Source organism: Hyposmocoma kahamanoa, unplaced genomic scaffold, assembly GCF_003589595.1.
Source record: "Hyposmocoma kahamanoa isolate Upper Pololo Valley unplaced genomic scaffold, ASM358959v1 98263, whole genome shotgun sequence".
Classification (NCBI taxonomy): Eukaryota; Metazoa; Arthropoda; class Insecta; order Lepidoptera; family Cosmopterigidae; genus Hyposmocoma; species Hyposmocoma kahamanoa.
In genome coordinates this window covers 237,721-253,894 of record NW_020655550.1, presented here as the reverse complement: position 1 = coordinate 253,894, position 16,174 = coordinate 237,721, and the positions used below count along the sequence as shown (strand labels likewise).

At 40.1% G+C, this 16,174-nt stretch overlaps 1 protein-coding gene across 2 annotated transcripts in view; it reads right to left on the bottom strand.

Annotated features, from left to right (window-relative positions):
- Window positions 1–2,548: 2,548 nt before the first annotated feature.
- LOC113238791 (neurogenic locus protein delta-like) overlaps window positions 2,549–16,174 on the bottom strand; it is a 32,623-nt gene continuing 18,997 nt past the window's right edge. The window contains exons 3-7 of one of the 2 annotated variants that reach the window (XM_026475629.1): window positions 15,125–15,185; window positions 9,934–10,191; window positions 6,171–6,231; window positions 4,641–6,014; window positions 2,549–4,531 (exon numbers count right to left, since the gene is read on the bottom strand). In XM_026475629.1, coding sequence (XP_026331414.1) covers window positions 4,438–4,531; window positions 4,641–6,014; window positions 6,171–6,231; window positions 9,934–10,191; window positions 15,125–15,185 — 1,848 coding nt within the window. In that variant the 3' untranslated portion in view covers window positions 2,549–4,437. The remainder of the gene's footprint in view (window positions 4,532–4,640; window positions 6,015–6,170; window positions 6,232–9,933; window positions 10,192–15,124; window positions 15,186–16,174) is intronic. The other variant, XM_026475630.1, reaches the window with a different exon arrangement.

Here is a 16,174-nt window from a genome sequence, read left to right as displayed (position 1 = left end):
CGCAGTCTGTCTGAATGTGCCTGGGACTTCGACTGCGTATTCTGTTGGCCGATGTTCCGTTGCATTCCAGCGGACTCTGCGATACGCTTGCAGTATCGTAAGGCATATATATCCCTCATCATTATGCGCTGGAGGGCAGGATTCTTTGATGCCTTCACCGCCGTCTGCCAGTTTAAGCTGGCCCTTCGTTGGTTGTACTCGCAAAATTTTGGAATTATGCGCTACTTTGTTTATTATAAGATACAACTAATTTATTATTTCGAGGGTATCCTGTGTTAGCCTTGGAGGCCCGTCTACGATTTTGCGTAATGACAACCTGTTATTTTTTTAAATGCATGGCATTAAAGATTTTAATAATGTTTAGTTTTCAATACAAACAAATTAGCAAAAGAAATATACTGTTATTTTTCATAATATTGAGATTTATCGACTGACATGATATTCATTAGAGTGTGTATGGCGTGTTGGGCTTCTGGCTTATCCGCGACGCTTAGACGCGTGGAGTACGGTCGCGTACGACTATGATAATGAATGAAAGACTTATTGAATGAACGATGAATATTATATTCCATAACGCAGGTCATAATACTCATTTTCAATAACAAATTGGGGTTACGGTTAAATTAGACTCTTAAAAGCCGGTAGGTATTTATTTATGACACTCATTATCAAAATCTAAATGCACCATTGCAAGTATAACACTGCCGTGCTTACCATATTAACAGTAAGTATGTTTGCAATTCATATAGACATACTGTTCTTATCGTAAGCACGGCTGAACAGTACAGTACCAGTGTAACAAGTACAACCACATAATATTATATGGGAATTTATCTATGACTGAATGAACGGTTCAGTGTGATACTGATAAGTACGTAAAAAGAATATTCAAAATGTTGGAAATTATTATAATCAGTTCACCACTTCCGAAGAACAATTGGAACGGTGGCCTTGCCTAGAACATACATTTTTTATTATGTGTACGATTTTTGTACGTAAACGTACCTATCAACGCAATTATTAACTTTTCTGGTTGCAATCAGATCTAAGCTAGATGTGGTTCTCAAGACTGAAAAATGGTGCCAACACAAGTGAATTCCAACGAGGACAGTAAAATATCCTTATGGAGCACGGCGAACCGACTAAAACATATTTTTGCGACTAAAACCGACTTAAAACGGACTTTACCTATATTGAATATTTAAATTTCAAATTATTTTGGTCATACTGGAAATAAGACGCACCATTATATAACATTGCGTTTTTGTCATGCCATGTTAGATAAAGTCACACTGAACTGTTCACTACTTAACGCCAGATGGCGTTACTGGTTCTTAACGAGTTCATCGAAAATCTTCTCAAGAATTTAATGTTATTCCTAGGTGGTTTACCGTCTAGCGGTTCGCACCTGTCTTGTGAATTTAGATGAATTATGTTATTTTCTTTGATTTCATGTCTCTGTCAAGTACCATGATGACCGTATTTCACGGCAAGGAGTTTTTATGTTACGTTGAGCGGTTTATTAACTAAACTTTCATTTAAGCATTTACTAAGTTAACTGTAGTGTGGTACTACATGTCCACAAACAATTCATAAGCATTTATTAATTATAAATAAATCTAGTATAGCTGCTTCACTAGCGTTTTACTTCAAAAGCTTTTACTACTCACCGATTGATCCATGGGACCACGTGAAATTACAGTGCAGAAATAAAACTACAACATAACGTACATATCAACAGAAATAAAATTTTACAACACGCTTAGTCACATCCTTGACCCGGGTTTATTTAAAAAACACTGGTTTGGCTTTACGATTCTTTTTTAGCTTTGAAAATTCATAGCATTTTTCAGGGTTTAAATCCGGCGAAGATTTTTAACATCCCGTCTTAAAACTTTTAACTTTTGAGAAACGGAAAATTAAAGACGAGGTTTCCTGACACGCTTCGGGAGATTTGTGAAAGCCGTTTTCTGTATGAACTCTTACTTCGAAACTATAAACTCGAGATGAAATGAAGTGTAGTTTCTTTACGAACTTTGAACAACTCTTCAAAGTAATTGGACGTTTCGGAGTCCATTCTGGGCAAAGAGACAAACAAAAGGGGATTTTTGAAATACATGTGGTAATAAAATTCTGTTTTTAATCTTTTGTAAACAATTGTTTATTAACATTTCTCGTTGCATCACTGCACATAATAATACACATTCGTCACAAACACTCGCTGTCAAAATTATCGCAACAGCGATACAATTTGACTTTATTCAGGTAGAGTACAGCTGTGGAATTATTACATTATAGAGTTTACCTGCCCTGACAATTGCTTTCATTTTTCTTTTGATTAAAAAAGGAAATGTGAATATACTAAAAGTTGATTACGAAAGTCTAACGTGATTAATTGTACGTTGTCCTAAAGACGAAACAAAAGATAATCAAATAAAACACGTTCAGAACAAAGGTAAAAATCACTAAGAAAATAGTAAAAAGCTTTGAAATGATACAGTTGTATGCATGCTAACCTTAAGATATGGAATGATTTAAAATATCTTTCAGTATACTCACAAAAATTAGGTATTTATATTTTATGATGGAATTTTATTCAGGATTAATTTTACAACAAATTCAGGATAAGTTAATTTCGTTTCATTTAATAGTAAACATAGTAAAATAAAATTAGAGAATTATTTGTCAATATAAATAGTAAACAAAAATAATTACTATGGTGCACACCGTTGCAATAAATAAATTAAGAATCAAAGATCATTTAAAAAAAGAAAAATGAAAGTTATTAAACCGCTTCAACCAATTAAGTACAAAATGATGGAGTTTCACGTGGTTCAGATTTGGATCATCAATTTGTATCTATTTTTACATAATTTAACTTACATTTTGTCATCTTACAAAATTAAATACAAGAACATTATTATTGATCATCAGTCTATTCATAGTTTGATATAAATTTTACAATTTTGTCGATTTAACCTTTATAATCTACGATTTAGTACAAGAGGCAACATAAGAGAAAATTCCTAAGACTTATTAATTTAATATCTACACAATCTTTTGTAATAATGGTAGTTTATTTAACATTTTCCTTGAAAATTACGCATGTTGCTTATCAATAAGGCACAAATTCGCTATAGAATATGTGCTTTACCGAATAGTCTAAAACGAACATGTTACTGCTAAAATAAATAAATTAAAACAATCTGTGACAACGTGTCCTATGTTGCCTAATGTTGCTTTCATATTGTCACAATACTCTTACAATAGTAATGGAGAATATACTTAACATCTAAAACTTAATAACTTTTTATACACAATGACTTAGGTTTCGACATTTTGTTTCTTATAAGTACGTTCAAGTTACTTTAACCTATGAACTAATATCGTGCGTGATGATACTTTGCCTGAGCGGAATTTCCCAAGCCTCTGTGTGCACATGCGCAGTACGAAGGTATGAGCGCGCGAGAGACGCAGAGGCTGGGGAAATTGCACCCTAACATCCAGGAACTGTGCGAACTGTACCTTTCAAGTACGGAAGCAAAGAATAAGAAAATCTTTGTCGATTTTTACGAAAAAACTGAACAAGATTTCTGATACGGGAACTCACTAACTTTGAATTAATCATAGGAACAATATTAAAAATAGTCAATCACAAAAAATACGATCAATGTAAGACTGATAAACGCGTTGATAGCGTTATTTTTATAAATTAGTCTAAAATCTTATTTTATGCACGGTTTGGCTTTTATACTGGTGCGAGTCTTAAAGAGGGACAGTTAGTGGTGTGAAAGGTTCATAGAAGCGATACTGGGCTGGAACATTATGTAGAAGTATAAAGTTGACACATTTCATGTCCGTTAGATGTTTGCGATAAACTCGTTAAAACGAATAAAAATAAAAGTAATGTTGCGAAGCATAAATTAAATATGGAGTATACATTATGTAGAATAAGTACGTCGAATCAGTATCGTTTCTACGAGGCAGGCGGCGCCCCGCAGTGGACCGACACCGCGTGCGCGCTGCTTTCGCACCTTACCTACAGAGATCGCAGACGTGGACCGCGGTCCACCCGGCCCCACGGCAAACGCGGTCTTCACCCTCTATCCTCGCATACTGCACCGATATACATTTGTAATGTAGAAATGAGATCGGCCGATTAAGAGGGCAGCAAAATCTGCCTCAATTTGGCAGTGACACACCGGGCGACGCTTGCCAATCGGGGGCGGAAAACGCAATCCGTTCCGCCATTACTATTTACAGGGCGTACGAATCGCAACTTCAAATAAATACATCCGAATTCTTATTACTAGCCATCTATACAAGGGGTTCACTTTACATTTAACGTTATATTTACACGCGGCGCACAGCCAGTTTCGCACGAGCGTCCGAAGTGAATAAATAAGTTATTTTAGTCCATTGCCGCGTTTGTAAACACTAAACCTGCGTGGCAAACGTCGGTGGCAGACAATGATCATCTAACACGTACACTCCACCGCCTTCCAGCGCTCGTTTAACTAGTGACGTGTCACTGTAAAGAAAGAAAATAAAGGTAAAAACCACTTGATACCAGCAATTCAGTCTTATATGTATAAGACGATATGAGTGTAATAAGAATTGCAAGCATCGTAAATACTGACCTGTTAGCCCAACACGCTGAGTCCGCGGAGAGCCGTGACAGTCTAGGATCTAAAGCTGCCAGAAGTCTTGCAGCGCTTTCTGTATTCAAGGTTTTTCTTTTACATTCTTCAGCCGCTGCGTTGTGCGCATTTTGGCACTCTGGCACCGGCGCTTCGCATTTTCCCCAAGTGTTCCGTATGACCCGACCACCATTCCCAGCGTTGGCTGCATTCTGCGCGCGCGCTTCGGCATCGGCTGCACTTTGTGCACGTTTTCTTCTTCTTCGTACACAAGCGACTGCTACAGCCGCAGCCAAAGCCGCGGCAGGTACTGCTGCAGATAACGCAGCGATCAGGGCCACGTGACTTCCTGACAAGTTCTCATCATCTGGTGAGTCGTCGCCAACTCTTCTTAAGTGTCCTCCAGCCGGCCTCGCGGTTACTATGTCTGCTAAAGAAACCGTGCAAGATTTGCCTCCCCAACCGGGAGCGCAGTTGCAATGATATCCATCCACTCTATCTCTACAGGTGCCACTGTTTCTGCAAGGCGAAGAAGCACACTCGTCGATGTCGATACTACAGTCTTTGCCTGCAAATCCAGGACGACAGCGACATTCGTAGTCGTTGTCCAAAATAAAACACTCACCGCCATTTGCACATGGCTTGGCTATGCAGAGATCGACACGTGTTTCACATCGTTGGCCCAGGAAACCTGGAGCGCATTGGCATCGTTGGCCGTTGACTAAATCGACGCAAGTACCACCATGTTCACAAATTATTCCCGCACAGTCGTCTATATCAATTTCACAGCGGTTACCTCTAAAACCGGCTTTGCAGGAACATTTAAATCCGTCTCCAGCTCTGGTACAAGTTGCTCCATTTCGGCAAGGATTGGCTGCGCACGGATCAGCTTCCACACCACAATCAGCACCAGTGTAGCCTGACGGGCAAACGCAAACGTAGCCAGTAAGTCGGGGTTCACAAGTCCCGCCGTTCCGGCACGGGTGGTCGACACATGTCAGTCTTCGGGTTTCACATCTCGACCCTTCGTATCCCGAAGGACAAGCGCAGGAAAGTTCTCCGCCTTCATCCGGAACACATGCTCCGCCGTTTAGACAAGGACGAACTGCGCAAGAATGAAGGGACTTTTCACAATCTGGCCCAGTGTACTCTGGAGGGCAAACACAAGTATAGCTTCCTTGGCCGGTGTTGTGACAAGTGCCGCCGTTTCTGCACGGGCGATGGTTTGTGCAATAATTCAAGTCTTGGTTGCAGAAGAGACCGCCCCAACCTTCCTCACATATGCAATCCCAAGGTTTGGAACAAGTTCCGTGTACGCAGCCCGGATGTCGCTCGCATTGATCGCAGAGTTCGCCCACCCAACCAGAATGACAACTGAAATTAAAAGAAAACATTCGTTAGCAAAGCGATAACAAACGACTAAATGTGTGTCTTTTCTTCTTGTATGGAACAATGAGGAGGATGAATGATTTAGACATGGAAGAAGGCAACGTTAAGCGTTTATCACAAAGGTGTGAAGTGGAGACTCACATGCATTCGTCGGGCTTGAGGCAGTGGCCGTGCTCCGCGTCGCACCCGGGCAGGCATCGCGCTGCAACAAAAAGAAACGTTCATTAGCGCATCAAACAATAGGTGTAACTGGAAACTAGATTAGGATTTATTCATGAATACATGGGAGGAAGGAAGGAAATCAGCTCTTTCCAAATGCATTCAACAAACCCAGTTTAAAAAAACTTTTCAGTTAATAATTACAAACGCTTAGCTCGCTTAACCTAATCCTCTGATTGTTTAGTGCTACTATTCAGTAAAGACAATCTTACTATAGATACCGTCCCAGAAAAGGTTTTATGGTAGCAAAACAAGTAAATGAACTATAGGCACAACCAAGTTATGTGTGATGCGCGCAGAAAAAGTGGTATTTTGAAATAAGAAGTACGATGTGGAGTCGTATCGGTCGGGTGCGCATGGGCAAGTTATCGGAGCGAATACAAAGGGGGCAGATAGCGCGGGGAGCCTAACCGTCACTCGACCGTTACTATAACTATTCCCCTAACAAACTAGAAAAACACTAAAAGTAGTTGTGTTGTTACTACAATTATAAATGCAACTAAAAGCCTGGTTCCGCATTCATAATTCAATGAGAAATACATAAATCGCACAAATAGCTTCGGATCTGTAGCAGCCATAAATCAGATTGGCCTACAGCTACTCTCCTTACACTGTTTATTTGAGCTTTAGTCTTAAACCAGCTTAGAGAATACCAAACCCCGAAAACTTGTTCAGAGTTTGCCAATTGGATTACTACTAATTCCGTTAAATTAGAAACAACTCGACTTATGTATATCCGGCGCATAATTAATTAAACCTAATCCTCTAGTTTGTCTGTACCTAACACAAGCAATCTCATTTTGGTGCAAGAAATAGCGATAGAAGATTATTATTATTAGATATATTAGACTTTAAATAATTAGAAAAGTTTTTGGGTAAAATGAATAAATATGTAAATCATTGAATGAGCATGTCGGCGGAACGAAAGTACATCAAAGAAATTGGAGAGTCAGTCGGACTCATTTGCTCGGTGCTATCCACTTCAGTGCACTCCTGCTCGGCCTTATCTTCCTCTTTGAACGGTAGGTAAAACGGGAGTCGTAAAAATCACACTCCAAAACCAATATTATGGTTATAAGTGGGCACAAACACCCGCGGGGAGGATGTTTTAACCATTCTCCTGCAGAGCTATTAATTATTATCAGTGAGCACGAACAGTATCGATTTCTAATGAAAGACTGTGTGCCGCACTGCGACCAAGCTTTCAAGGTTTTAACAAGTCTTGGCCTTTGTTAGGCAGGTAAGGTAAGGAGCGACAAAAAGCGACCTTTCTTAAGGATATTCTCCCACACGTGTTCGGGACCGGGCAAATATTTAACTGTTTCATCCGACATCTGCTTCTTCACAAAGCGGAAATTAGGAGCGCGTGGGATTCGCGATTCAACACAGAAGGTAATATTCGTGAGAACTCCAGCTCGTTTACAAGCAAGCGAAATTAAGCGGCTGTAAAAGGTTCCTCTCGCTATGTTTATTTACCCTATCATTAACGGCGAGCGCCTGGGATGGAGAAATAATGCGATCGGGACATGCAAATAAGTTTTGGGATTGTTAAAGCTTTCCCAGAAAGCGAGATAGGTACAGTTCGGCAGCTGTAAGGCAAGTTTCGTGACACGGTCAAGTACAGAGTGTATTTCGATTGGTGTTCAGTTCTCGTTTAAAGGTGTTTTTGACCCGGTTCGTGGCATCTGTGTTGCGGTCCGCAGAAAAATGTGCATGTGTGTGTGAGCGTACAGCGTTGTTTTCATTTCATTATGGCCGCTTCTCTCGCTTTTACATTTTCGTAATCGCCGATACAAAATCACCTGATAGGGTTGTGCGACATTTTATTGTTTAAACATTTTAAGTCTTATTTGTTGGTATATCTATTTTCTATACCATGCAAATATTTCAATTTGTCTTTGGGTTTGGGTTTTGTTATGTATTTTATACATATTTGTTTCGTTTTTTAATGGACCACAAACAAATCAGAATTCGTATAGTCCCACAGATCAATCTTAACACACATTTCGAATGTGGTTTAGTACATGGAAGTATCTGGTCTGTGATACGCGGCAGGAGATCGTGGTTTGCACGCCGGCAGCCCTGACGTGCGAGCGAGAAAGCACGCTACAGAGAGCAGGTCCACCCATCTCTGTCTGGCGCGTTTTTTGCGGCGCCGGAGTGTGGGAACGCGGCGGCAGGTGGGGCTGCCGAGATTGCGACGCGACATCCGCCCGGCCACAATGCATCTCAGGACGATACGCCGTGTTTTACAATACAAACCTCGAAGAAATAAACATCATATTTATATCGTAACTTTCTTACTAGGTTCCAAACAGTGTTTAATAAGCGATGATTACGTAATGATCGCAGGGACTAAAAACAAATCTCAATTTGTTTCAATAGTTTAATTCAAAATCTCTACATGTATATTTGATCTGGTATTTTTTAAGACATAAAAGTTTACAGCCTGTAAAATTAAAGTAAATTACTTTGAATACGACATTAAATTCTATAGGTACCTGTATGACGTGCGTAAATATTTATGTACAACCATAATAAATATGAAAAATAAACAAATGGATGGATATTGATGAATGTCGTTAATGCTATCGTTGGTGTGTTTACAAACACGGTATTCGTGGACGATGAAAGACAAACAGACCACACGTGCAGTCACACGCTTCGCAACTACTATGGGACAGACTGACTGACTGACGAACAAAGCATTATGGATCCGTTCACTCAATTTCATAACGATGTACAGAACCTGCCCAAAGGAAAACTTGCCTTTTAGTTGACCAGTTAAATCTACCAGATGTCTACTTTGTAAAGTTACCATGGTTGCTTACAATTAGGCGAATATATAAACTTATTTCAAGTTATTTACTTGGAGGTCGAACATTACCCACAGGATGCTGAGAATATGACCGTCTACATTTATTTTACTAATTCACTAGATGGTTGCTCTTATTCTACATTATTTATTGTTATTATACATTATTTATTATACCCGGCAAATAATTAAAAGTGCTATTTGCGACCTGCAATAATTAGAGGCAGAAAGAACCGGGACGTCATCCGTGCCTATACTCCACCGGCTACCTAGCTACCACCGCTATTGCGTCAGCACATGGCGGCTCTATGGCAGATGTCTCATACGGAATTAATTATGAGTAAATCCGCTACTTAGAAAACATTACGAAATTTTAGTGCCTGCTTCTGTCAAAAAGTTTGGGCTCCAAACTTCGCGGGTTCCCTCGCGGCTTAGCTGTAAACCCCAATTACAGTTATATGAGAGGAAGCTCGTATAAAATGTTACACTGTAACAGTTAATGAGGAAGAATGAATTGTAGGGCGTTCCATATTTAACACAGTCATATTATGACATCGAATTTTTACTCCACAACTTTGCGGCTTAAATAAATGAGACAAATAATAATAGGCGAAAACTTAAAACACAATACAAATTCACACAGCAGCTCTCGAGCGAACATAAGGCATGGATAGATTAAAGATATAAAAAAAAATTCGCTTAGCTTTGATTATTCAAAGGAAACACTGGAAGTTTGTTAGATGAGTCAATGAAATTGTCACTTCAGATAAGTAAGTAGTAGTGATCTTCATTATTTTGCGCGATTGAATGGTTAATTGGTTAGTCACTACAGACATGCATATATATGACTAGACAAAAGAAAATACTTACGCTTCGAGCAGTAGTCCCCTGTCCAGCCGTGCTTGCAGACGATCTCTCCTGCGGGGGAGCAGGTGTAGTGACCGAACTGGTCGTCTCTTGGTCTGCACAGCACTTCGCAGCCGGCGCCATAGTAGTGCGCCGCGCATGTTACCCGATACGACAGCTTGAGGTGAGCCCCAGCTGCGCCTCCCCACCGTTGTTCTTCTTCGACCCAAGGTCCTCCGACATCCGCTATGCTTTGCTTCGTCATCCGCGCGATTAGGGTGTCTGCAATAGAAAATAACGTAAGATAACAGTGTGAGTAAGGCACCTGTAGTGAGATCAGCGTCGCCCCTCGTTTAGTCGCTACAGGTACCACCAATTCTCAACTTTTCGCTTTTTGCAGTAGACTAACGGAACATTGCTAGCGTCCCTAACTAGTGAAACCCAGTTTAAATATTATGAATCGCTTTAGCTAGTAAGAAGTTTTTTTCGTACTAAATTGGCAATAAATGCGCAGTTTTTTAGTGCAAGTTTTATTAGTGGTGACAATTTTTTTTTCTTAAGAATTCTGCTATCCAAAAGCAGGGATAAAAGCTATTTGTTTATTTATCATCGTGGGAAAGGGTTACAGAAGTAAATTGACCTGTTAGTCGACCGTTTGACGCCCGCATTCGACCGTGAGATTTCATTGTTCCCAAGCGTGATTCACTGTTTTGATTCGTTGGCACCCGTTGTGTGATTGATTAAAAGTTTTCTGATGCATTCTTTTTTTTACATAATTCAGAACTTATTAAGAAACTACCAACTCAAAATGTACGCCTAAGAAAATCCTGGAAAACTAGATAAGATTTGTGAAAAGAGTATGTCACGCATATTATAACAGCAGCTAATAAAAATTAAATAACCCTCATTGATAAAAAATGCCAGTCTATTCATCAAAGAGATGTAAGTGGCGAGTCAGAGGCATGCTGAGAAACCTCAGCCTCGACCAGTTCCTACCTTTATTTATTTCTCGTCGTGTATGCCCACTTTTTACTCTTGTTGCCACGCTCGATGGTACATTCCTAAGCCGGTAATCCTGACAGCAGATAAAATTAAACCAGACGCGAAACAAAATTAAAAGGTATATAAAAACGATCGATCCGACTAATTTCGTGGCGTATGGTATTCGATACGATCCGATTGTTCTTTGTTTTGTTGTACGTGTCGGCGATAAAGGATTTCAAGTAATGAGACGAAGTTTGTTATCTCCAATCGTCGATTACCCACTCTCTTAGGCTGTCAGCCGTTTTTTACTTACATCTTGTTGGGGATTGTAACGGCAACAACTCTAAAGTATCGAAATCGAGCGTAGTACACGACAGTCTTGAAGCAAAGTAAAATAAAACTTAATTATTTTAGAAGAGTAGGAAAAATTAACAAAATGATGTGTGGGAATAAAGAAGCCGTCAGTAATTTTGTTCAAGTGCGTACGTGAATTGTAGCATTCATGCGCTTCACTTGCCGCTGCCGTTGAAAACCTCTATTATGGATACTTAACTGTGAATACTGCCTTTTTGTCATTACTACGGCTGCATTAACAAACTGATTTTACTAACCTAGATATTACAGCGTTGTGGCAAATCACATAAAACATGCACTCTTCAAAAATTCCCCAGCGTCCTATTGTCGGCCATAAAACAGTGAAATTATACTCATCTTCTTAATTCGGAACTGTAATGATATTAAATGAAGGTGTACCCGACTATCGTGTCTATTAATGTAATTCACAAATAAATAACACTTTTAAAGAAGGACGAGGCAGTAACTGTGGGTACGTGGCGCGCCGCCGCCGCAGCGGTCTACAACGTGTAATTACGGCCCAGAGGTCACTACAAATAAAATGAGAATAAATTCGAACAGCAAACGGCAATAAACAAAACAAAAGAAAGCGAAATAACCGATAATTTGACTTTGCTACGCTATCGGTGGCGGACACGGCCGATTTAAAATGTTCGAACTCGAGTTTATGGAATAGTGGGAGAAAGGATCACGCAAGGAACTTCCGCTCAATATGATAATCAGTTATCGTCTCGAGAAGTGCAGTTTCCGAACGCGGTGTATAGTTAATGGAAATGGCAACAGTCGAGACATAGTACGCTTCTTGCTGAAGATTGGAACTGAAAACGAATGCGAGACCATGTTGTGGCACGTCAAAGTTCATCGACCATTTTCCGCAGCTGAAGACCAGATCATTAGGCTGCGTCTCGAGTGTCCATCTCGATTCGGACACCTGCCAGGCCGGTCGGCGGCACTCCCCTGCCCGCCACTATCCGTCGCCGCCGCCGGCGTTGTGGAGACCGACATATCATCAATGAGCTGTGTATACAAACACGCACTCGTTTTGTTTATAAAACCACTTCAGTTCCCATATTCGAATTTGTGTGACGTACTTCGTCATTATCTATAAATTTGATGAATAGTATATACTCAATTATTCAACTTGTAATAGTTAATTTAAAGAGTAATACTGTATTTGTCATTGTTTGGAAATTAATAGCACCGGAGACGATTTTATGCGTTTTAAATTTGCTATTGTTTTAAGTAAGAAAATCATGTTATCTTTCTTTGATGAGAATCTGATGAATGCGCAGAATTGTGCAATTCAGACGTTACTTTTCCGGACGGCCGATGACGTACGTCATGCTTAACCTTTGAGAAAGCCAATTAACGACGCGAACATAAGTAATCATAAAGACGGGAGAGAGCTCTGGGAACTGCGCACGAGGAACTAGCTAGAGCGCGTAATGAATTAACTAATAATGCACGGCCGGATAACGAGATAAGGAGCCGTCACATCGTAACTGTATCGATAATCGCATCTCAGTCGTGTAATGTCAGGCGGAGTGCAGTAGCGGGGCCCTGGGCGACGAGTGCCGCCCGCCGACCTACACATAATTGCATTTTAGGCCCATGACATTTTTAATACCGTACATTGGTTTTCAACGAACAGAAAATCAACTGAATGCTATAGAAGTGGTGTGGCGCAAGCGCGTCTCGGTAAACAAAGCGTTAAGACGGCTGCGTGCCCACCTATTATTCAAGCCCATGTGCTCAATGTCTGTCGTCGGCGTTTCCTGAGAGTGCCACATCGACAGCTCTTATCATAAATTGAACCTTCCGGAGCGTCTACCGTAATTTTTATACAGTGCAAGCCCCACAACGAAGAAAGACGAGGTGTAAACAAAAAAATCACTTCCCTCTGAGGAAATTTTTTAGTACAGAGTAAACAATGCCTCGTCCGTTAGTAGAAACCAGGTGCGGCCCAAGTCGCACAGGGTCATGACAAAAGATTTTGTTAAAGAAACGACCGACAACATTAACATCGCTAGCGAGCAGAATCAGTATTGTAAAGCTGTATGTTGAGTGCAAGTATTTCTTTGTAAGAAGATACAATAATCTAATACAAAACGGAGGTTTATTTGCGAAATATACTTTTTTGCTGTGGGCGTGAGTCGCCCCTATAAGTCTCGCGAAAGGCAGTTCTATTCAGCAATGCTACGTAAGAAATAAGTAACAAAATACCGAACATACAAGGTTTGCAATATCGGATTAGGTTGTGTATGTTGATTGTTGTTTTAAAACGCTGCAGCTGTACTAACCCAGTATTAGTAAAAACCGAATGTGATTTAATTAAGCATTAGCCAGTGAGTAGATAGTAGAGTGAACACAAACGGCGTGCGTGTAACCTGTTATTATGGTTGATTAGATTTCTGTTGGTAACATTTCTCGGTAGTGAGACGGCGCCGCCCATCGCTCCCGAGCCATATTAAAAATATACCCGTCCTGCTATACTATCTACTCCGAACGCTAATGATTTTCGGTAAACCGGCTCGTAGGCACACCTCACCGTATCTTTAAATCTCTTTTAAGTAAATCACCACAGTTTTTTGTTGTTCCGTCGGGAGTTGTAATTATGTCGGTCAGAGTGCAGTGGGATGAAAATCTAATTAAGAATTGGGCGGTGCTGAGCAGTTTGTAGTTGCCCGTGCTGTTTTTATTATTTAGAAAACGAAACTGATTCTGGTTCCTTTATTGAATGGATAAAATCCGAGTAGTAATCCGAGTAAAGCCTAAAACTGTTCGTGGTTAATACTTAAAGGTACCGAGTTGTGTACAATGATGCACGCAGCGAAAAATCATGATGATGTATTTACGACCACGTCGGTAACAATTCATTCGTAATAGTTTTTTCGGTCACGCCATGTCGCATGTACGCTGTAAACCGCCTGTCGATTCCTTATTCGGCCTTTAGACTCCTCGTGATATCGTCAAAATTAAATGAACCGCTGTTATTGATCTATTCCATCGACTACACACTATAGATGATTATCTAAAATTATCAAACATACGGCATATTGCAAGTTTGAGGACTTAGAATTTGATTTTAAGTTTTCAATGTTACAAAATGTAAAACATAATAAATTCGCCTTCGTGTCTGCATTTCGTTCACACCTCGACTAGTGCCGGTCAACGGCCATCGGAATACATTAGAACATTTCTAGTAAATTTTCGTCCTACAGAAGGCTGAGTTATTAGAATACTGTGTGCATTGCGAAGCGAATCACGCACGGTGCCGCGTGCTCCGAACGCCAAGTGTCCACGCCATGGGAACATTTTTGTCTTCCACGATATGATAATATGAGCATTCAAATATACATACTGTCCGTTAAACGCACGATAAACACCCAGAATTACAGTGAAGCCTGAATGTGAGCGAGTCGTGACCGACGTGTTTTGAATTTTACATTTCGACGGTAATTTCATGATCCTCTGAGTAGTCAGCTTCCTGTAGTGAGGATAAGCGAGGCGCCAAACCTGGAAAGCAAAGTGAACGGCGGAATCGTCGTGTGCGTCTCTTGCCGTATTGTAGGTCATAATCTAAATTCTTTGTTTTCAGAAACTATCGCTGACGTTCGTTTGATCTGCTGTCATCAGCTGGGTTCACCAGTCTCCGTTTCAGCATCAGCTGGTTGTGGGACAGGCTATTAAAATATCAGGCATATCAAAGATATCACAAGTCCGCAGTACACATAAAGCCTTCGCTTGCGCATTCGCACCAGCGCTTTCGCTTTTGCAGTTTAATAAGTAACTTATACTCTAACGTTATAGGCAAGGCGCTTAGCTTCACGAGGAGTCAAAAGCCCAAGGAAAAACAAATATTTTTTTAAAAACTCACCATCTGATCTTGATGTTTCCGTCGTATTGTGCCAAGCTTCAACAATAAGCGAGAAAGTGCCCTGAAAAAACAGAAAAATGTTTTAATATGCGGTTATTTTTTGTTCTGCACGGTAAACATTATATAACATTTTTAGGTAAGGTTTAAGGTTGTTGGTATTAAACTAAGTTAGTTGTAAGAGAGTTTATTGTAAGTGAATGAATAATACAGCTGTTTAAAATAATTGATAAAAGACGTTTATAGATATTGTACACTCGTTCAGAATATTTCCTTTCCAATTTTTCTTACATTGTACTTGTTTATAATATGGCGAACGAGTATAAATTAGCACTTGATAGACAGGTGTGCTACAAGCAGATGGCAGCGAAATTGTTTCAATATGCGCTAAAAATAATACAGCAAATGCAATAAGGCCACGACGACGACGCCCGTCGTATGCTTAACGTGCCCAATATGGAATCATGTAATGGTTCCTTTACAAAAAATAAGAACGGCTGCCTATCAGATAGTGAGCTATTGACATTTGTCGATGTTTACACAAGGAGGCGAAACGGCAGTCGAAATCGATTAAACACGATAACGCGACAAGTTAACACTTTTTAGGCGATCGCGACGAAACTTTATTAAAGGAATTAATCATTTTCAAGGTAGCCGTGGCATGGACCACTAAAATACAATGAGCATCAATGCGATGAGAAGAAACCGTCATTGTCAATTAAGTTCCGATAACAAGCGCTGACAAGTTTGACCTACGGTATGTGTTTCAAAGGTTGCATGGCTAAGGCGGACGAACGGATTCAGCGGACCTGTGTTGTAATTACAATAAACTCGCAGCTGCGCTCAGCGGATATGAAGGGTCACCATTTAATTACTTCATCACTCTACTTACTACTCTCTTAAGGAGTGATTCAGTTTTTCCTGACAGATGTCTCCATTCGTCAATTAACAACACACTGAATAGAGAGATTACATGCATAATTTCAAACAAAGAGTCATTTGCATAGGAACTAATAAGCCTCAAATGAACAATGATTATTGTCAGTCAATGGA